General features: G+C 46.8%; 1 protein-coding gene across 3 annotated transcripts in view; it reads right to left on the bottom strand.

The window, feature by feature from the left end:
* Window positions 1–23,605, bottom strand: part of TENM4 (teneurin transmembrane protein 4) — a 2,309,694-nt gene that overhangs the window by 143,730 nt on the left and 2,142,359 nt on the right. For all 3 annotated transcript variants that reach the window (XM_081155445.1, XM_081155446.1, XM_081155447.1), the window contains 2 exons: window positions 22,784–22,998; window positions 21,026–21,236 (listed from right to left, as the gene is read on the bottom strand). In XM_081155445.1, the coding sequence (XP_081011571.1) occupies window positions 21,026–21,236; window positions 22,784–22,998 (426 nt within the window). The remainder of the gene's footprint in view (window positions 1–21,025; window positions 21,237–22,783; window positions 22,999–23,605) is intronic.

Genomic DNA, 23,605 nt, shown 5'->3' with positions numbered 1-23,605 from the left:
AGGGTTTCTAAATCTTAAATGAACCCTGGTTTCTTTACCTATCTCACAGCGGGGCTGGGGATTAAATGAGATAATGCATGTAAAGCACATAGTAGGGCTTGCAGTAAATGTCTCATCAGTGGCAGGTAAAATGAAACCAAGTCCAAGCAAACCACACAGAGCAAACCCATTTTGGACAGGCCAGGTCAGAGGCTGTCTGCTATAACCAGAAGAGCACAGGCTTTAAAGTGAGACCCTGGGTGCTCTCATCCCACTCTGTTACTTCCTGTGTGACCCTGAACAAGTCACTTCACCTCTCTGTGTCCCACTTAACTTGTCTGTAAAGTGGTAATGACTGTACCGTGTGTGACACACAGTAGTTGTTACAGTCAGTATTAGCAGCTGAGCGACTAGGGGTAGGGGCTGGGGACCCTTCCAAGTAGGTTAGTATTTCCTGGCTGTCCCCTGGCTGACCTCAGCTCACTTCTCCTTCATCAGGGGCTCCTGGCATGCAGTGCACAATTGTGGGTATGTGCACTTTCTGACAACAGGACAAGAGGGAGCCAGCTCTAAGCCTGGGAAAGCAGCAGCTAATACTCCAACCCCATCTCTGCACAGTACTGGCTTATATTATTAAGGCACAACTAAGTGCACGTAAGATTATGTTTCTTCACCCGCATGGCACGCTACAACATCCTAGAGTGTGCCCACACGGACGTACTGGGGACACTGAGCTCTCTCTTACCTTTAGCTCACACCTCCAAGGCATGGAAGAACGTTCTATAGACATCACCCCCTCTTTCTGTGACAGGTGAGTTGTAAGGGTCCCGCCTCTCCTAGAAGCCCACGGGCATTTCTCATGCGCCCCTTCGCACCACAAAGCCCTGGCTTCTTCCCCCTGTTGGGGCTTACCCTGAGCACCTTGGCTGCGCCCACAACACGGGAGGCTGGTTCTGCTGACTGGGCCTGACCCATCGCTACAGCTGGGGACTGGGCCCAGCAGCCAAAGGCAGAGCGCACACGCATGCACACACACACACACACGCACACGCATGCACACACACGCACACACATGCACGCACACACACATGCACACACACGTGCACGCACACACACGCACGCACACACACATGCACACACATGCACACACACATGCACACACACATGCACACACACGCACACACATGCACACACGCACACACATGCACGCACACGCGCACGCACGCACACACATGCACACACACACATGCACGCCTGTACGAGAAGAGGAGCTGCTACCTGCTCACTGTTAAACTGAGGGTGATAGGGGCTAATGCTAGGTTTGCTGGGTCTTAAGGCTTCCAAACAAGGTGGGAAAAAGGAGGGAAAACAGACTATCATCTTCCCAGGGGACAGACCCCCCAGCAGAGCCTTTTGCCTCCTCCTGGAGCTGGGGTAAAAGGCCCCTGATCCTGAGCCCTGCACCTGTGGGGACAGTATCTCTGCCTGCCTGGGCCTGAGCGGCTGCGGAGCCTTCTGTCACCCGCTTCCATTCCTGGCAGCTGACCAGCGCTCCAGAGGACACAGGTGCACATCCTTCTCAAAGCAGGGGGTCTGAGGGGGCCACTGCTCTGGTCACCTGATTCTTTGTAAGGTTTAGGGAGGGCAGCTTTTGTTCATGACGGCTGAGTGTAACCTCTCTTCCCTCTCAGACCCTGGGGAAATCCCAACCTTCACACTCAACTGCCAGGACAGTAAATTAAGAGAAAGGCACTGGCCAGAGAATACTTTCAAATACATACTCTAAAGGTCAAAGATGGGCTAGAACACTTGACCTCTCTCTCTCTTGCCATCTGAGCTTCTTCGATTTCTAGTGCAGATACAAGGTTGGTTTTTTAAAAATTCTTTGACCTCCCTCCACCATCTCCCTCCCCACCCCAGGCCTTCACATATCTATTGTCTGTGTCCATGGGCTATGCATATATGCTTGTAAGTTCATTGATTTGTTGAATATGTGAGTGGGTCACGAGATGGCGCACAATGTGGTAAGTGCCTGCAGTGAATACATGTGTAAAGAAAGCCCAGAGGAAGATCAACACCCCAGGGATCCCCATGAAAACAGTGCAGCTCAGCACTGGGGCTGGGGAGAGTCTCCAGGTAGAGAGGGCCCTGGAGTATTTAGAAAAAGCAGAGAACATTCAAACATAGGTACTTTCAGAATCAGGTAGAGGGCAGGGCTGGAACGTAGGATGAGCAGAATTCAGGCTGTGAAAGGCACTCAGGTAGCGGACGCCAGCAATGGGGGACAAGGGACCTCCCACAGCCTGAGCTGGAGGCACGAAGGAGCTTCACTTTAGGCACATCCAAGTGCCCACTGTCATAACTATCTCTCCTTCTGAACAACCTTGTGAGACAGACAGCAATCAAGTTGGCCGGAACCACAGGGCTGAGCCTATGGCTCTGACTCCCACCAAGAAAACATCTTTGTTCAGACCCTCAGCCAGTCAACCCGTCTCTGCTTTGGGATTCAGATTCCAAGTACAAAACTAAAGAAAATAGTAGGAGAGGTCACCGCGTGTCAGACAGATGCTGATGTCTTATCTCATTAAACCCTTCTGCAGCTCAGGGAGATCAACCACCTTTCCCAAGGTCGCACAGCTGGGTGGCTGCAGAACCGGATGGGAACCCGCTCTTCTCACTCCCCGGGACACTCAGCCATACCCTACACTCCAAGCAGCCTCTCATCCTCAATTTTTGTTCCATGGCTCCTCCCTTCCTTTCTTACTATCCAAATCCTCTTAGGCCTTCTTGGTTCACTGTAGGCTGTAGTGACCCTCCTTGTTGTCCTCAAAAAGTCCTTTGACAACTCGCTCTGCACTACATGGTTTCCCTATCTGCTCTCTCAGTGCTACCAGTGTTATGTCTTCTCCGGCTGTGAGATACTGAGAAGACAAGGACCTCACACCCGCATGCATTTGTTTCCCCCAGGAGCAGCTTAGTGCTTTGCTAAAAAAATAAAATTAATAATAATAATAATAAATGTACTATATATATATATATTTAAATTCATTTGCTTTTTATCAGAATTAGTTGGGTATACAAAGGTAAAACTAAATTTGGATGACATGTGACTTTTGTGAGAACAATAAATATGAAAGTGGAACTGGGAATAACCATGATATTAGCATCTATGGTGCACTTAGTGGGGAGCATGCTCGGCATGCTCGGCAGGCTCTGCCCTGCTGCAGTCTGCTCTGTGTTCCAGGCCTGATACACATCTGTTATTCTGGGACTTCTCTTCACCTCTCTCTTTATTGAACTCCTTGTTTCCTGGACCCCCCCCCTTCTTAGTTTACATTTTGGTTTTGGTGGAGTGCATCTTCCAGAAGCTTCCTGAGAAAGGTGAATGGGAGGTATGATTTTAGGACTGTGCATGTCTGTAAATACCTTTATTCCACCCTAGACTTGATTGATTATTTGACTGTCTATGTGAGATGAAGGGCCCTAAGGGCCCGATTGCTGCTGCTTCCATATCACTCAGACCTGAATCCATCCAGGTGTCAGCTCCATGGCCCGCCCTTGCCCTCTGCTGCACCTGGAGCCTTGTTCCAGAGGTTTCCTGGGGCTCTGCTCCTCACTGGCATCTCAATCAGCGGGGGCTCAGTACTCAGCTTTCTCCACGCTGCTAACTCAACCCACTTTCTCTTTTCCTGATGTCTCTTGATGGGCACAGTCTCTCATTCTTTGTGTCTTTATGGTTTCCCCCCCCTCATTTGTGTGTTTTAAATCAATGCTCTCATTATGGTGGGAGCCCAGGAGGGAGATAAATATAACACCCAACCACAAGTTCCTCTCAGTAAAATCTGAGACAATTTTCTAGTCCCTCTTTCCTGAAGCTCTCCCTCCCCTCGGCTTTAAAGACGGCACACTTTCTGACAGCCACTCACTCCCTCCTGCCTTTCTGGCTCTTCCCCTGCCCATTAAGTGCTGGTGGTCCTCAGGCATCGGTCTTAAATCCACCTCTCTTCCCACCGCTGGCCACTCACCTTGCTTTCCCCATCAGTTTTTTTGAGGTCTCAGCTTAGATGTTATATACTCAAAACAAGCCTTCCCTGACCCTACTCCAGTTAGATAAGCTCCCCTTGTTCAGTGCTCCCCAAGACGCCACCCCTCTCCTCCATAACCCATCACAGTCACATTACCGATCGATGCCCTCCCTGAGGGCCGAGAGCCACCAGGGCACATCCCCGACCGCCTTGCTCGCAGCTGTCACCACTGCCATAGCGGAGGGCATGGCGTGTAGGCGTGGAAGAAACGCAGACTGAATGAATGCATGCTTGCAAGGATAAATGAATGGATCAATCAATCAATCAATCAAACAGAACTGGATTTAAACCCAGGCTCGTCCATGTACGTGGGTGATGTTGGACCAGTAAAAGAACCTTTCCTTCTGAAGCTCAGCTGCTGCTTCTACTAAAGAGGAACAGCAGTCCGATACCATCCTACTTCCCTGGGTTGTAAACAGCAAAGTAAAAATGAAAACACTGTGGGCCACTGCGCTGAGCAAGCTGAAGGTCCTGCACAGCTTCGGGGATTATGCCTGTCCCGGTAAACTCCGCTACTCAGGAAATTCTTGCCCGCCTCGGCAGCCTGGCGCCGAGCTGCGGGCTCGGGCTCACCTCTCAGGGCCCCTCCCACACGCTGGCTTGCTCCAGGCGAACCCCACCGCGCCTCTCGCACCCTCCAACCAGGCTCGGGACGCAGGGGCACCTGGGCTCTTGCCTTTCAACAGAGCTGACTTCGAAAGCACGGTGTGCCTTCGTGGTGAATCGTTTTAACTTAATACATTCTTTAAAAGGTCAAAACAAAAAGCAATGAAAATATTTAACGCACGGAGGTGTGCGACAGGGAGCTGAAGAAACACATGCGTGCCCGCGGCGCTTAAGAAATGACATCGGCAGCAGACTTTGGTTGGACTCGGATCCTTTGCCAGTCCTCTAGCTTTGCCCATTCTGTCACTTGTGCCGACTCTGAAGAGCAGGAAACGACCAGAAAAGCCCAGCTCTCCGCTGACGGAAGTCTCCTCTCAGAGCCCCACCAGCTGGCGCTGGGCAGCGCTGCCGGAGGCTGTCTGGAGGCGCTTCACCCCCACGCCGGCCTGACCACCCCGACCAGCACCCTCGGAACGGCACCCGCGTCAACAGGAGGCAGTGGCCGGTGGGGAGAGCAGTGGTCTCTGAGTGGGAAGGCTTGAATTCAAGTTCAAATCCTGCTTCTAATTAGGCAAATTGCATTGTTATTAATAGATGTGCTCGTATTGTAAACATAACTTCTGTCCTACTTCTGGGGCTGAAAATTATAAACATTTTCCCAAGTTTCATACTCTTTATAATGGTAATTTTTAATGGCTAAATATTCATTAAGTGAATATTAAGTTAATGTTCATTAAATGAATAGTCCACAGCTTGCTTATATGCTTTCTTATTATTAGAAATTGTATTGTTTCCAAATTTTCACAACTGTATGCAATGCTGAGATAAGCAAGCAGCTTTTGGGAGGTATTGGTTTATTTCTTTAAGAAAGACTCTCAGAAGTTGAAAATATAAACATTTTTATGATCTAATACAAAATGCCAATTTGCTTTCCCAAAGGGTGTATTGATTTACAATGCAACCAGTAATATATGTGGATACAGTTGCACTGTAGCCCCTCCAGGGCTGGATATTAACCTGGAGGGGAGTTCTAATTTATTAGATAAAAAAAGATATACAATTATTTTAATTTGCACTTCTTAGATTGCTAATGAGATTACACATATTTCAGGTATGTTTTCAGCATACTATATAATTTTGGAAGCTTTTCCACACATGAGCTTTAGCCATTTATCTATGACCCCACCCCTCATAATTTCCTTCCCTAGGATATGCTCTTTAATATAATACAGATAGTAACTCTTCCTTGATCTCTCACAATTACTGCAAGTATTTTCCCAGTCTATTATTTTTCTTTTTGTTTTGATAAGTCTGCTAAGACATACGGAAGTTTTACATTTTCAAGTAAGCATTTGTTAATCTTTTGCTTTGTGATTTCTTTAACGACTTTCAAGCTTAAAAGCCAGAGACATGCGAATATTGGGTTTTACCCTTTTCTGGCTTGACTTTTAAGTATTTACCTCTTTAATCCATCTGGAATTTATTTTGGCATATGGTGTGAGGTGAAGTCTGAATCAGAGAGTAAAAACTGAAATCCCTCCAGGGGCCAGGCAGGTAAGTTAAAGGAGGGAGGCAGGTCAGGTACAAGGAAAGGAGATGAGGTGGAGACTGTGTTGAATTACGGAGTGTTTAAGGGGGCAGAGGCTTGTTCCTGCAGGGGTTTTGGTCTCCTAATTTGTAAAGGTAAACCAGAAACCTATAGTTTTATGGGAAATTGTCCAAGTTTTAAATGTTGGGCCAATACTGTAGGCTGAAAAACTTCTCTGTGCAGCTCAACCACATCTGTCCCTCCGAATGCCACTCTGTGGCCTCGGGGTTCACCTGAGGCGTCCCATGTTATTCCAACCACATTTACTGACTAAACCTTTTCTCCTCCAATAATTTGCAATTCTCCCCCTTTCAAATATTAAATTTGTACACAGAACTGGTAATGCTTCTAGGTGATTTTCTTTCATTAGTCTGCCTGACTCCTATTGTCTTTTATTATAGATTTACGGTATGTTAATATCTTTAAAGATGATACCCTTTCATTACTCCTTTTGCAATCTTTTCCATACTTTCATCTGTTTATTATTCCAGCTGAGGTCTTAAACCATTCAACCAGATCGCCTCAATTCCCTTTAGGATTCTGTCTGGCATTCCATTAACCTATAAATTGACATATTTAGAGTATTTCACCTTCTCATCTAGGAACATGCTATATTTCCTAATTATTCATGTCCTGTTTTACAGCTCTCAGTAAAATTTCACAGTTCTTGTCACACAGGTCACATATAGTTCTCATTAAGATGATATTTTAATTTTTATTGATTTATTTGGCTGAGACATTTTCCATTCTATTTCATGGCTGGTTATTGTAAGTATATGGGAAATCTATTGACTTTTGTGAAGCTACCTCGCACCCCACTTACAAGTTCTGAATTCTTATCCAGTAAAGTAGTCTTTCAATTAATGTTTGTGTGTTCCCTAGGAATACAAACTCATCCTTCACAAATAGTGATAGCTTTGTCTCAGACTCTTGTCTCTGTGGAATGTCTCGTATTGGCCAAAACTTCTGAAACGATGCTAACAAAAAAATGTACCCTTATTTCTTAGTGATTCTAAAGGGAATCTACTATTTAACCAGGAAGCACTGGATTTTGACTAGAAATCGATGTTCTTTATTATGCAAAGTATTTCTTCTCTTTCATTCTTCAATATTGTTATGATCTAGTATTGTCATCAAAGGTGTTTTCTATCACTTATCGAACACAGAAGACAGATCTCAGCACAGTGCATTCAAAAAGTGTTGGAGGCTTGCGAAATAAGTGTGAACCAGATGTACCCGGGTTTGAATCCTGGCTCTGTGTGATGTGGAACACAATCGCCGCCTCATCTGGAAAATGGGGATGATAACTTTGGTGGGCAAAGGCTGGTTGTGAGAATTAAAGAGTTAATGAAAATAAATCGTGCTTAGTGTGTAGTTCTTAGCACCTAGGAGACACTCCACAGATTTCATGGCCCTTCACTATCATTTAAAAGAGACAACGGTGGTACAATTTTCCCAGTAAAAGCTTTCCCAAGAATATCTTGCATTTACAGGCTTGAGAAAACTCAAACTGTATTTGTGAAAAATGCCACCCCAGCCTTCCTGCTTTAGTCCATAGGACTTTTTCTCACTTTTCTAAAATATACAGTCCATCCCTTGCACTCTCGCATGGATTCCTTGGCCTATGACACAAGCGAAAATAAAAAAAATCAGGCTGATATGTAATACGAACCAGGAATGAAACAAACTGTGCTTCTATTAGCCCTGAACATGAGCACTGCTCAGATAAAGGCATGAACAAGCAGCTAGTCAAACTAAAACCAGATGTTCTGAGGTTCCTGGCTTACGGTTTTTTATAACCCTTCATATAACACTCATAGTCCTGTCATTTCCACAGAGGGTCCTCTGCTCCATTTAAGCAGCAAGAAACCCGCCCCAAATGTCTGGTAGATTTGCAACCACTAAACCTTTGCTTGATTATTAAGATAAAGGAGCTATTTCCACAAGTAGAGAGATCCTTTGGTACAAACTCTTTGGCCCAGAGAAGTGCCAAGGAGTGACAAAGAACACCCTTGGCAGTGTCCTCGGAGCAGAGATGAAGTGTTCACCCATTGATGTGGGAAAGGGGAAGTGAAGGGTGCCAGGGGAGTGGGTGCTGACTTGGGAGGGGCCCAGGTAAAGTGTACAAAAGCCAGAGTAGAAGGAGCATGGATTCTGGAGTCAGACTGTCTCAGACCCAAACCCTGGCTCTGCGCTTACTCCTGGGCAAGCCGAACCTTGTTTCTTCATCTATGTAAAAGGAAATAGTTGCTCCTGCTTCCCTGAGACTGTTACAAAGTTTAAGTTAGATAATGCATGCATAACACTTAATGTACTCCTGGGGCCTTGTAAACACCTGAAAATTATTAGCAACTAATATTGCCAATGACTAACAAACCCTTGTATAGCACCCATCATTGCCCGGCATTGTCCTCAGTATTTAGCACATATTCATTCATTCTGTCCTCATAATTACTGCCATGAAGTGGGTACTTATTTTTCAGATGAGGGAACTGAGGTGGTGATGGGTTATCTATCATGCCCACGGTCAATAAGTGGCAGAAACTGGATTCAAACCAGGCCATCTGGCTTCACATCCACTCTTTAACCACTAAGTCACATTACCCCTCTCTCGACTGTTGCATTACACAGTAGAATTGATTTGATTCAGTGCTGCCTTTACGTGGAAGGGAACCCACAAATCAGGCCATGAAGGGCTTATTCAGTCAGGCGATCCATGTCTAGAAAGCACTGCGATCCTGAGAGCAGTGCAGACCCTATCTATCCTGTGTTCCACTCTCCTCCACCTTCAACCTGAACTTCATCTTTTCTCACCTTCCCTGCCCTCTCCTGTCCCACAGGAGAAGGTGCCTCTCCTCCTTCCCTAGGTCCAGCCCCTCTGCATCTGCCCTCATTCTGTCTCCCACCTCCTTTCATTAATCATCTCCCCTCTCTCCCGGGCCTCCAGTCTTCTCCTCTGGCTCCTTTCCCACAGCTGACAACACGTCCAAGGCTCCCCCCACCTTATATAAACCTTTCCTTGAACCTGCCTCCTCCTCGGGTTACTCAGATCTGTCTCCTGCCCTGCTCTGTCTAGAAGGCATTGTTTCTACTCCACACCTCTCACTCACTCCTGAACTCACGGTGACCCCATTTCCACCTGCACCAGGGGGTGGAAACTGCCCCCGCTGAGGTTGCCAGTGACCTCCTAATGACCAAGGCCTGCAGCGTCTTTGTAACCAGCTCCCTAACTTTCCTCTAAAGCTCACCTCTATGTATCCCTCCCCCTGCCCACCCTCTGAATGTTGGGGTTCCATCCTTGAGTTCCTGCTCTCACTGCTCTACCCTCCCACCTGCCCTGTCCCACCTCCACGCTGAGGACACCTACTGGGTTCCCGCCTCCAGGTCAGGGCTATTCATCAAGTCAACACCTCTTTATCCATCCGCCTGTTGATAACTGCCAGCAACTAACATCTACTTGGAAATTCTACTAGCAGCTCACATCTAATGTGAACTTACCTTCTCTGCTTCCTTCTCCCAACAAACCCACTCCCCTCCCTCATTTCTTAATGGATGGTATCACTCTGCATCCATTCTCCCAGGTCAGAACGTCCTGCCTCTCCCTTACAGCTACAGTATGGGTGGGCAAGAAAACCAGTCTATAAGGCCCTGGAATGCATCCCTCCTTTAAACAGGAGCAGTGGCATTGCCCCAGTCCAGGCCCTCTTCTTTCATTTAACCCTGCTGGTTACCAAAGTCTTCCAATTGGTTTCCCTGTTTTAATCCAAGAAACCAACCTACAGTATATACCACTGCCAAAGAGGTCTGTCCAAGGCCCGAATCACCCTACATGTTTGCTTAAAAAACAAAGACCTTCGCCTTCTCAGGTGGGCCCCCACCTCATTTCTAGGCTCTTCTCTGGGCACCATCCCCTTCACGCCCTCTCCCCACTTCCAGTGGACACAACAGGCAGTCTCACAAAGGCATACACGGGAAACAATATGAGAAGAAAAGTGTGGGTATCGGAGCCAGACAGGCATGGATTCAAATTCCAGCTCCTTCACTGGCTGGTGTGAAACTTCTGCCTAATCATTTAAACACGCTGAGCGCCACTTTCCTCAGGCGGAGGGGGGATACCTACTTTATATACCTGTAGTAAGGGTCTGAAACAGTTTCTGTAAACACATGGGGGATAATACTCAGATACAGTAGGCATTGAATAAAACAGTAGCTATTAATATTAATTTCTCCAAGTAGTTTCAGAGAGGCGGGGAGGAGTTTGCAAAGGCAGGCCAGACCTGAAACTAGAACGGCACATTTGAGAAATTCCTTATGGAATCAGATGATCAAATACATGAAGACAAAAAGCAGTGCCTTTGGGATGTTCTAGAACCCACAGTTCCACTTCTCAGCTGCAACAGTACCAGCATAAAAAGACTGCAGGATTTGAACCAATTTCAGAGTGGCTCTGCGCTCTGAATCCAGCAGCCTTGGAATGCATGGATTTCCTAGGACTGAAAGAGCAGTCCCCGGCCAGGTGCCTCTGGCAGTGCCCTGAACTGGCAGGTGTGCCCCCCTTCCTTCAGGGCTGCCCACAAGAAGTTCATGTCCACAGAAGGCTCTAGGATGCAGGGAGCATCTGTGACCTTTGACCTTTTCCCTTGGTACTCACTGACCCTCTGATAAGGGTCTGCTATGTTCAGAGTCTTGTTCTAGGCAGCTGGGCTCCAGGAGATGTTGCTGGGATTGGATGCAGAAGGCCTGGCTTTGGGTCTGCATGCGAGCCACTGTGCATGGGCTCTGTTGCCTCATTTCTAAAAGGCAAAGAATGATCCCTTCCTGCCTGGTCCACAGTGAGCACGCCTGTGGTTGAGCAGAGATGGTTACTATCTTACCTCAATGTCTCCTTTTTTCTTTGGAGTAACTCTTTTTTCTGTATTTCCTTTCTGTTTCTCACTTCTGTTTGGCCCCAGGTGGGTAATAATTAACATTTGTGCACTGCTTTCCAGCTCACTGAGCACTGTTCTCACAATAAGTCCTTTATGTCCCTCAGCCTCCTCCTGCACCCCCAGCAGAGGTAGCCAGCGGAGACTTGTCTGTTGGAGTAGGTCACCTCACATTAGAATTATTTACAGGCGGGCCAGTTCTCCCAGTTGACTACAGACTCTTTGAGGGCAAGGCTCCAGTTTTGTTCACTGATGAATCTAGCACTTAGCAATGTAGATGTTCAGCAAATGTTGAATAACTAAAAACATGCTGAGAATTCACCACGAATCACATGCTTTCATGTGTGAGAAACCCCCTAAAGACGCTGATTTGCAATAGAAAAGCAAGCTGGCAAGGTGGGGATGAGCTGCTTTTATCAACTGAGAGAGAAAAGAGCTATCAGAACATAAAAATTAAACCATCATTGATAAAATATCTTCTGTTGGAAACTCCACCTGGATGGGGTGGGAGTAGGGGCTCCTTCAGCAGGAGTCAGTACAGGTCAGGCTGTTCTTCAGAACAAGGCAGATGGGTCCCCTGCAGCTGCGGATGGCAGGTATCTTCCTGGAACATTGTGAGCCTAGCAGGTGCGAATGGCAGAATCTCTGAGACCCCATCTACGTTGACAGTTCTCTGACTATGAGAGTGTAAGAGGACACACATGGGTGTCATCACACACTGGAAACCTGGTCACTAAGATGTAAGAGAAAGCACATGGGCTTTGGGTTGCTAACCCAGCTCCGCTATTTCCTGCTTAGGAGATCTTGGCAAACAGCATGAGCTCTCTGAACCTCAGTTTCTATTACGTGGAAACACACATAATCTAACTTCCAGGTTGTTCTGAGAACTAAGCAATAATGCCCCCAGTGCAGTGCATGGCGCAGAATCTGGGCTCAATCAATAGACTGCTGTGGTTATGATCCTGGCTCTGCCACTTGGTAGTTGTGTGACCCTGGACAAGTCACATGACTTCTCTAAGCCTCAGTTTTCTTATCTTTAAAAGTGAGATTCAAATAAATAAAAGGTTAGTGAAGGCTTGTGGCATTATGTATCCCAAAGTGGCAAACATCATAATCCGGAAGTGAGGTGGAAGCCCTGGGTACAGGTGGTGGAGGGCGCCTAAAATGCCGACGGAGGAGCCCTACAATACATGCACTCCTTCTGCTGAGCTTCCACCAGCACATCCTTGCAATCCCCTCCACCTCGAAATCTCTGGCCCTCACAGCCTCCTTTGCCAGCTGCACGTCCTCACTCAGCCCTAGGATGGATTGTTCTTCAACCCTTTTCTCTCCCTGCTTTAATCTCTTCCCTTAGGAAACATCATTTAACACTTTATTGGGGGGGTTGCCAATAATCTCCAAGGGTCACAATATAGCTCAAATCTGCTCATTCATCTCCATTTCCAAGGCCTCCAGTCCGAGCCCTAATGAGACTACAGTCACAGCCTCCTAACTGTGTCCCAGCTCCTACAGCTGAAGAAACTTTCAAAATGGAAATCAAGTGGCTGTAGCTTCAAGTCCCACAGTGGCTCCCCATTACTCTTAGGATAAACCAAACCAAACCAAACCAAACCAAACCAAAAAACCTCAAAACTCTTCGCCTACTGCATGAAAGGCCTGTACAGTCTGGCCCCTGGCACCTCTTCAGTCTTGCCTGATACCATTTGGACCTTTGATCCCCACAGCTTACAATGTGACCATCTTAAAGTTCCTCATACAATCCCAGCTCTTGCCTGTCCCAGGGCCTTTGCATATGCTCTTTCCTCTTCTTGGTATATTCTTTCTCCAAACCTTCACCTAAGCAGCTCCTATTCTCACCCCGGCCCCAGCAATCTAAGTTAAGTTTCCTGTTTATTTCTCTGGAGTACCCTCTTCTATTCTTTACCCAAATGTTACCACTTACCATTATATATCTCACACACACACACACATATATATATATATATATATATATATATATATACACATATATATATACTTTTTTTTTTTATGATTGTATTTTAACTTAAGAATCCATCTCTAGCTGTCTCAAGCATGTCTATAAACTTCTCGAGGGCAGGAAGCCTGGCTATTTTATTTCCCAGAGATACCAATGCCTGCTTAGGACATGGCATATGAAAGGCAGTGAGTAATCACTGGGTGAATGAGAAAGTGAGCAGACACAGTGTCTAGTCTGCCTGCCACCCCTCTCCACCTGCTCCTTCTGTCCACTCCCATTAGTGCATCGTTCAAGGGGCTCTGAGGCTTAATAGAAAAGGCCTTGCTCCTAGGTGCTGTCAAGAGACTGGACCAAGCCTCTGCCTCCTTCCTCAGTTACATGGCTCAGCTTCGCCTTCTTCTCAGTATCACTTACTAGTCCCTGAGAACCTCACGGGCCAGCACCGTGTCTGCCTCAGGGCTGCACGGGTAAGCACCCCAGCCAGGACCGGGCCCACAGGAAGGCGCTCTCAGTGGGCGCCTGTTGAGCCAAACAGACTCAGGGAAGCCTGGGACAGACACTGATGACCCATATTCATGTCCCTCTTCCTGAGAGAAGCTAATTTTGTTTAGAGTGCCAATGTGTCGAGCCAAAAATACTCACGTTCTCAGATTTCCTTACAGCTCTGAGCATCCAAGTGACACGGCTCTGCCAGAGAACCGTAAGCTGCGCGCTTTAGGGACAATGTGGCTTCCCTGTTCCCTTCCTCTCCCTTCTTTTTCCTGCCTGATATGCAGACACGAGTTCTGAAGGCGGAGCAGCATCTTAGGAGCACGAGGACCAAGCATGAAAACAACAGTCAAACACAAGGGTGGAAGAGCCTGGTCCTGCTGCGCCAGCCCCGGAGGGACACGCCCGAGACAGTGCGCACGAGAAGGCTGAACCCCCACTGAAATGCCACCAGCAGGAACCCTGTTATTTGCACACAAAACACGCTTCTAACTATTCCCAGACTTGGTACTTACTGTGCCCTGAGGTACCTTTTCTTCTTTCCTACCCTCGAGGTCCCGGTCCCCGGGAATTCAGAAGGTTCAGCAGTCCAAGACAGGTCCCCGGGCAGCTGAGGGGTGGGGGTGGGAAGGCTCCCTGCACCACATCCTCGGTGACAGGGACAGCTGCTGGCAGGGCTGGCCTCCAGTCTGCAGATGCGGCTCGGATATTCCAAGCTCTCCTCCACTGAACAGATTTTTGGCTACAGTTTGTCTCCAATGTACAGGCTTGAGCTCTCCCTCAGCCTACAATTTCATTCCACTTTTACCAGGCTGCTCCGAATAAATCACTGCTATCAGGGACAGGTGAATCCACAGGGCACTTTTCCAAAGAAGTGTTTCCCACAGAAAGTTCACAAAGCGCTGCCAATGTCATTTACAAGAAGGTTAACTGATTACCGAGGCCTGGGTTATTACTGCTGCATGCTATCCTATCAGTTAGAGGAGGGGAATGTGGGGGACGGTGAAGGCAGAGCGTATTAAAAACGGAAAATCATTCCTAATCACTTTTCTTAGTTTCTTCTTTAAAGTAGTGATTTTTACACAAATTATAGCATAGAGTGTCTGGGATTTTTCTCTCCAGATCTTTGCAAAAGCACTCAGAGGCTCATGAATGGTAAGTCGTCTTACCCAATCAAAGCGAGAGCCATACAGAAACCGCTCGGTCAGGTGGGCTTTGGAAAATCAAGCACCCAATTTTGATGATTATTGGAAGACAGAAGGTTGTATGAGAGTATCTGTTCACAGATAGAAAAAAGAGGAATGGATCGCAGGACCAGTAGATAAAAACACCACTAATGCCATTGAACTGGTCCTTCTGTCCTTCCTGGCTCCCGCTTTCCCTCGTTTTTCTCTTTTCTCATGAAATCACAAAGCTAAATCCCAGTAACCTCTCCTGGTTACATAAATTAATGGGCTTTTGTAAGCCCTCTGGCTCTAATCATTTTAGTCCCTTGCTCCAAAGCCTGCAAAATGAACTTTTTCCTTAGGGCGGCATTCAAGGCTCTCCCTGATGGCTCACTTCTCCCCTTCAGGGCATCCTGTGCTCTAGTCAAACAGAACTGCTGGCTCCTTACAGCCAGCAATTAATTTTCTGCCTACCTGCCTTTTGCTCATGCTGTCCCTGCTACCTAGAATGAACTCCTCAACAACTCCCCCCTCCCATTTTCCTTCTTTAAATGTGAAGATTCTACCCACTCGGTAAGGTCCCATCAAATGTCACTTCATCCTGAGCGCCTTCCCTGACCCATCCACCTGGACATGCCCCTGCCTTCCTCCCATTCTCATGGCACTTGCACCAGTGACTGTAGGAGTGACCTTTCTTTGTCCTTTCCTTGAATTACAGGCACTTACTGTATAAATGTTTCCTTTCCGTAGACCATGAACTACTTTTGCCAGAAACCATGTTATACTTTCTCTGTATTTCCAACTTGGGAAAGAGCAGAAATGCCATATTTGTCTAATTCCTGGACATAGAATAGGTCGATTTATAGGAGTTTCCTGGGCATGAACAAAAGGACCCTTCTCTTTAAATTGCACGAATGTCCTCAGACCAGGGCACATTTCTCATAAAAATTACCAGGCTCTATGTTTTCTAATGATGATTCTCATTTCTTTTCTCTGGGTTTCTAAATCTACTCCAGGGCACCTCTGTTATTTTCCAAGTTGACTCACATTGCCAAAATGTCAGATTGACCTGTCCTTTTATGCTTCAGCATCAACTAAAATTAAAAGGTAAGATGCTATCTGGAGACCCCCAAATGCTGCAATACTGACTTGTCAGGTCTTGGGGTTGCAAGCAATGCATATGAAGATATTTTTATTTGAAAAGTTTTGGATGCTGTGATATTTTTTTCATGGTCTTTTTAATGACTTCTCAAGAAAATTTTCTGGGTTGATGTAAGATGCTTCAAGTTAATAAGGGGGAAATTATATTCTATATAATACAAATGGAAATAAAACATTTAATAGTATCATTGCAAATAGTAAGACACTGTGGCATAGTGTGGAGAGCGAGGGATTTGGAGACCGAGTTTTCATCCTAGTTCTGCCCTTATTGAAACTTTGGGCAAGTCAGTTAAATTCTCTGAGTCTCAATTTCTTCATCTGTAAAGTTGAGATCAAAATACATACTAAGGTCTTGTGAGGATTAAATTACATACAGAAAAGAGCTAAGTATGGTCGCCGACACACAGTAGGAGCTCTCTACCCTCGGGCACTGTTGGTGGGAATGTAGATTGGTGTAGCCACTACGGAAGACAGTATAGAGGGTCCTCAAAAAATTAAAAATGAACCTTATGACCTAGCTATTCCACTTTTGGGTAAATATCCAAAACATTAATTTGAAAGGATATATGCACCCTTGTGTTCAATGCAGTTTTATTTATAATAGGCAAGATATGGAAGCAAAAAAGTGCCCATCGAGAGACAGTGGCTAAAAGAACTGTGGTACATATATAAATGGAATATTACTCAGCCATAAAAAGAATGAAATCTCACCATTTGCGACAACATGGATGGACCTAGAGGGTATTATGCTAAGTGAAATAAGTCAGTCAGAGAAAGACAATTACCACATGATTTCACTTACATGTGGAATCTAAAGAGCAACACAAACAAACAAAACAGAACAAACTCAAAGATACAAAGACAGACTGATGCCAGATGGGAGGGGCTTGGGGGACTGGATAAAAAAGGTAGAGAGACTGAGAAGTACAAATCTCGGTAGTTGCAGAATAGTCACAGGGATATAAAGTACAACATAGGGATTATAGTCAATAATATTGTAATTATATATGGTGCTAGGTGGATACTGAAAACATGGGGTGGAGGGAACACTTCGTAAAGTATATGATTGTCTAACCACTATGCTGTACACTTGAAACTAATACAAAATAATATTGAATGTAGACTGTAATTGAAAAAAAAATAAAATAAAATAAGTGGTTGCTGCATAAGTGAATATGTAGAAAACAGAAGTCAGTGTAATTCAGGAAAGAGGGAGACTGATCCTGGGAAGGAGGTAGATTGCTCAGGAAGATCACAAGCTTTGGAGTGAGGCTGATGCAAATTCAAGTCCTGGCTTTTCTCTTAACATCCCTGGACCTCAATTTCCTCATGTGCAATAGGGGGTGATAATAAAAATAAGAGTAATTGCCTCCTGGAGTCACTGCAAAGCTTGAAGACTGTATTTAAGGCCCTTTGTAAACTGCAACGGTCAGTTATATTTTGGCTACTGGTCTACATCCCCCTACTTCATCCAATACTGTGGCTCAACAAGGCTACCATCCCCATGGAGCCAGGGCCAATGTTACCTTCAAGTTCTGGATCTCCACACATGGGGGAAGATTGTTCTCTCTGAGAAACATTGCCATGTTTCATTCTAAAACTTGCCGGTTTCAGTGGTGTGTGTGTGCGCACGCACATGCGTGTGTGTGAATACATTTAGGTCACAGGGAGCTCTGTCCACATCAGGTCTCTGTGTGTATATATTTGTGTATACAGTTTGTAAAGTGCTTTTAGATTTTTTTCCCCCCAAGGCAAAAGATAAACTCATTTAATTTAAAATCATCAGCTGGATTGCATTAAATGGAGGGAAAAGCAAAAATGTACACCATCTAGCCATTTGTTAAATTAAACACAATTATTTCTCCTGTTACTTAATGACAAACAGACATAAATACTCTGGGTTCTGACATCTTAGATCTTCTTAAATTCTAGTCTGCATTTCAACATGTAACGAAGGGGGGGGGGTCATATTCCAATTTGTGTGTTAAGCAAACCTGAGAGCTACAATTGTATACTGGGACCATAATGACTTCACTAAAACAAGACTTAAACTTTTAATTAACCTGCCAACACAGATTACAACTCATAACTCACCGGTAACAACCACAGACAGCTGAGACTCAATGCCAGAGCCTCTTGGGGAGAAAGGGATTAATAGCAACATCACAACTGGTCTGTTTTTGCATTAAAGAAAAAACAGGTATTCATTAAACCATCACTGTAGCTTGAAGGAAGACAGACAAGTCAGAAAGGCAGTAAGAGCAAGGTGGAAGGAAGAAGAGATGGGGGAGAATAGTAACAGCTTCCATTTATCGAGTGCTCATCACACGCAAAGCCTGTGCTAGGCACTTGATATCAGCTCTCTATAATCTTTATAATGGGGACTGCAAAGTGATATTACTATTTCCACAAAAGAAAAATGAGGCTCAGAGAGGTGAGATGACGGACCATGGTCCCAATGGTCATAAGGCATTTGTTTTCAGAGCTTAGTGGACAGACCATCAGGATCACCTGGGCTCTACCTCGGCCCTACTGGGTCACAATTCATGGAGGAAAGGCCTCGGAATCTGAATTTTGAACTAGCTTCCCAGGTGATTTCTTTGTACAACAATGTTCGAGACCACTCATAAGATACTATGACTCCTTGCTACTCCAGATGTGGTCCACAGATGCTGGTTAGAGATGCAGAATCTAGGGACTCATCCAGAGCTGCCAAAGCAGAATCTGCATTTGAACAAGACACCAGGTGGCTCATCACACTCTGAGGAGCACGAGAGAGCCAACGTGCCCTAAAAGACATAACAGGGTTAAGGGAGGCGAAGACAGATTTCATCATTCAGGTGAGAACAGGAGAACCAGAGAGAAAAGCAACACAAGCTCCTTAATTATGACAAAGCAGGTTAGCAAACTCCGACAGGCCAGGAGTTGGCGAGGACACCTGGCTGAACCTACATTACATCTAAGAGGCACATCCTAATTAAAAGTCACCTTCTTTGGGGGTTTGTATTAATATCCTTTCATGTTTATGCTCAGTTATTACAAACACAGAATTCTGATTGTAAGAGACCTGAGCAAGCATGGCGCTCCATGCCGGTTGGTGAGCCATGCCTGCGAGAAATCCGGCTGCGAGGCCACGAAGCTGACTTGATAATCATGCCCTTCAACTGAAGCCACCATGTCCAGAAAGGAAACAGAAGCAGGGTCTGAAATCTGGCAAACCCCACGGTGACAGCCTAATTGACGGCAAGGACAGCACTGGCCCTCCAGTGACAATGCGGCTGCACCATTAGCTCTAGGTCACAGTAATCACCGAGCGGCAGCCTCGCATCCCAGGATCTCGAGAAACCAAGAGGTGGAAAACTTAGGTAATTTGTGCAGGGTCAGATCCCAGGTGAGGGCTAGATATTCAGAACTGAGTGTACTTTCCCTCTCCCTCAAAAGGCAGCAGTCAGGGCGAAAACCACAGCACGGCACCTGCCGGACCAGCGGCCGAGCGCAGGGAAGGCCCATCCCCTCAGTAATCGAGGGACACTGTCTGTTGGGGCCCGGCTGGGTGTCGGGGAGGCAGAGAAGGCGATGTCAAAGTCCCAGTCCTTCAGACACTCAGAGGCCAGCGGCGGGGACAGAGCCTTCCAGACAAGGACAGCACAGTGATATTTCCTGACGGCTCCACCTCCGTCGCTTTGCCGAGAGGCGGTTACCGCAGACACTGATAAATCCTGCCCGTATTTAACAGAGAGTTATTCTCGGCCTCAACACTGAGGGCAAGACTGCAAATAAGAGAAAGGTGGCTGGAAAATGACTACTGCTGTTCAGAAAAAAAATCAGGGTCTTGCAAGTGTGTTAGAAACCAAGGACCGAATTCAGAGGTTTTCATTCAATTCCATTTTCCGTATCAGAGAGGCTCCCGGCCGAGGACTGAGACAGAGTTTCTGAGGTGAAGTCCAGACCACACAGAACTTTCCATTAAGCAGAAACCGCGTTCCCAAGCGCTCTGGTTAGTCACACTTTGTCTTTCCCGAAGTTTTATTTTCCTATAAGAAATTTTTACCTCTAGCCTATGTTGCAGCACTTCCCACATCAACCCAGAAAAAATGGTTTCTGCCTGAACCACGGATCGCCGCATCCTACAGCACACCGTGGCAATCCAAGGAGGGGACAAGCTCTACGGACGTGAGGGTAAAGAGGAGGCATTCCTCACAGCGATGCCAGGCTCCCCGACAGCCACGGGCCTGCGAGAGGCCGCGGCTCGCTGGGAACTGAGGGCTGGGAGCTGAGAGCGGTGGCCCTGCCCACCGGGAGGGATGGGGAAGGGGTCAGCACGCGTTTAAAACACCAGGGCTCATTCTCTGCCAGAGACCAGGACATCTCTGTTCCCAACACACTCAACCTGACCGATGTCATTGGTTGTCCAGCCCTTTGCACTGCCATTGTCTCCCTCCCTCCCTCCCTCCCTCCCTCCCTCCCTCCCTCCCTCCCTCCCTCCCTCCCTCCCTCCCTCCCTCCCCCCCCCCCGCCTTTACCTTGTTTCCTCATCTGCAAGGACTTGGTGGCTCCCAAAGTAAAACAGACCAAAAAGACATAAAACCCACAAAATCCAAAATAACAAATCAGTGAGTTGAACCAAGGGAGGGTATTTAAAAAAAAAAAGGTGTTGGAGAAGTTTCAAGAAGAGACATGTTGCCTCCATATGGCTGGTCATCTAGGGTTCTAGTCTCGCCATCACCCCCCTCCCACCCCGTCTTTAAATGCAACTTCTGGTCCACTCACCATGCCACAGACAACACAAGAAAGGCAGTGGCAATGGCCCTGGGCTCAGAAGCCAGCCCAGAATGGCCTTCCAGCCCCTCCTGTCACTCCTTTCCCTCATTTCCCTACATCTCACTCCCATCCCTTGTCCAGCAGGCCTGGGCACATGCCTGATGCCAGACTGCAGGTGGCATCTACAGTTCTGGGCTGGACGCATTCTCTGGTCGACTTCAGCTCCCAGCATCTTCTCATGCAAAAAGACAATATCCCATAGACCCCAGGGGGTGGCAGTTCCTTACCAATGGCAGTGGTGAGAAATGAAACCACTTCAGACTCCTTCCCATCATTGTAAAAAGCCAGGTGCCAGATGCCTGAATCCAAATACTGGATGAAGCCGGTCTCGTGGCTAGCGGGGGGGACGACTCCCCGAGACTGGCGCTGGGGCCCCTCCAGGCTCCGTGCCTCCTGGGTCAGGAGCCTCCTTCCATCCAGCAGCTCCACAAAGTCAAACTAAAGCACAAAGAGAGCACAGTTAGCAGTGGATCTGCTTTGCCACAGTGCAAGCTTCTTTCTTCAGGCTTCTCCCGGGGAGAACCCAAGGAAACACCTGAGACAGGCCAGGGAGACTAAAGCCTCGTGAAGGTTGATGGACCACCTCCGAACCCTCCCCAGACCCCCCATCTTTTCATGGGAATAGTTATCTTGTTATCTTGTGGGTGCAGTATAATTAGTGGATTCTTTTTTGGTCTCATTTTGCTCTAATTTTGGTGTATGTGTGGTAAGTCTTTATCTGGCTGAGTCCGTCCCAGGACAACCATGCTTTCCCAATGGTGGGCCCGTGACCAGAAACCCAGCCACCTAACCATGGTTTGAACTCCAGCTCTGTGGAATCCCAGGGGGCCAGGATTGGGGCGGGAGCCCTGGGTGCGCCTTAAATGTCAGTCAAGTGCAAATGAAAAGTTGATTTATATCTATCTTCCTTTCATCAATGATCTTTTCTAAGCACTCCAGTTTCAGGGAACAGTTTTAACTGGATTAGCGCAAAACTCTATCAATAATTACATGCTCTGTCAAACACAATTGCCAATTGATCCAAGTCCCTTAGTATGAGGCTCAAGAGAAGTCAGACACACAGTGTTAACGACAGGTAGACGGTTAAGTTCTACTGGCCTACTAGCAAGCAAACTGAAGTATCTATCTATCTATAATCTATCATCTACCTATCATCATCTTTTTAAAAAAACCCAACATAGACATTTATTCCCTCTCATGTAAAAATGTCCGGAGGCATGAGGTCTAGGGCTAGTATTGCAGTTCTACAAAGAAATCAGGGGGCCAGGCTCTCTCTATTTTTCTGTGACTTCATCCTTAGCAAATGTATCTATCTAGCTTTTACCTAAAAATCTTAACGACTGGCAAAAATCTTAATGTTACTCCAATCCCTCAGCTGGGAGGACCTTACAAAGTCTGCTCCTTACCCACCGTGACTGGCAATGCATCAGTCGTCGGGGTGGGCTTATTAAGTGCTTCTGCGGGCACGTGTCTGAGTGAATGTGAGACTCCGAGGGAGAAAACCAAGGCACGAGACTAGGGAAAGGACGTTCACTCTGATCCAGGTCCGGCACTAGCTGCCTTATGAATGTTATTCTTTATTCTTCACAACAGCCCTGTGGTGTAGGTGTTGTTCTCACCATTTGGCAGATTAGGAAACTCACTCTGACAGGATTCAAACTCAGGTCTGTGGGATTTAAACTCGGGTCTGTCTGACTCCAAAGTACATGCTTTTCCTTCTAGATTCTATTTGCCAGATAATTTAACTTGGGAGTCTGGGTGACAGGAGAAAGGCAATGAGAGATTTCCTAGAATGTCCTCCTCTTAAAAAGCCCCCTACTCATCTGAAGGCAGGGTCTGAGAGGGCAAATGGATGGAGTGCCATCAAATATATTATGTTCCCTTCAAGCTGAAGGACGCAAGTTTAAGCTTCAGGCTTCTTGTCGTTGGATTAAGAGTTAAGGTAGGTGCCCGGAGGTCAGCAGGACACGTGGGATTCGGGTTACCTGTGTGTGTGAAGGAGGAAAGCCTTTTCTGCCATAAATGCCAACCAGAGCCGCTTTTCCCAGAGACACGTTGAATTTCAGGTGCACGGGATGGTCTATGAACACCTGAGATCGCCAGAAAGTGCCAGGAGGAATCTTCTGGGAAGCCCGTCTCCCCACGTCGATTTCTCCTGAGTCTATGAAACTGTCCTCTGGAAAGAAACTACCGGGCTTTCCTACCGAGACACAGGGAAGGGAAGACAAAAACATCACGATGAGACGTGGGTGCCTCAAGCGACGAGCGCAGCCGAGTGAGCAGGACTCCCCTGGGCCTGGCGCCCCCTCTAGATGGCCCCCCAGCCTCTCCCGGTGCCCTCGCTCCCCTGAAAAGTAAGCCGGTCCAGAGCTCTTTCCCACTCACACTCAGATTGTTTTGCTAAAAATACTCATTCCTCCAAAGCAGTGTGGGTCCTCCCCAAGGGCCATCTGTTTACTGCATAATTCCACAGCTTGTTAAGATATATTTTGATCCTAAAAATAATCATTTGCAGTCACATGAGATTAAAGCTGTGTGTATGTGTGTGTGAGGAAGCGTTTGCACGCTAAAATAGAAAACCTAGGTGTTATTAAATTTCCAACTAAGAATGGTCCTCCGGGCAGTAGGAAGCAGGGCCTGAGTGGAGTAAGGCATTTTGCAAGTTCACTAGTTTATACATGATTGGATGTCACATTCTGAGGCTGAGATATGTGGAAGGGGGTGTGTGTTGGGAGCAGGGGTAGAGCTGGGGAAGGGGAGGAAGAGGGTACTTGTGAAGGGGGGAAATGCTTCTCTGTCTAGGATGG

The sequence above is a fragment of the Miniopterus schreibersii genome, assembly GCF_964146895.1.
Source record: "Miniopterus schreibersii genome assembly, chromosome: 12".
NCBI classification, from domain to species: domain Eukaryota; kingdom Metazoa; phylum Chordata; class Mammalia; order Chiroptera; family Miniopteridae; genus Miniopterus; species Miniopterus schreibersii.
Note: the sequence above shows the minus strand (reverse complement) of the source record. Positions and strands in the feature narration are given on the sequence as shown.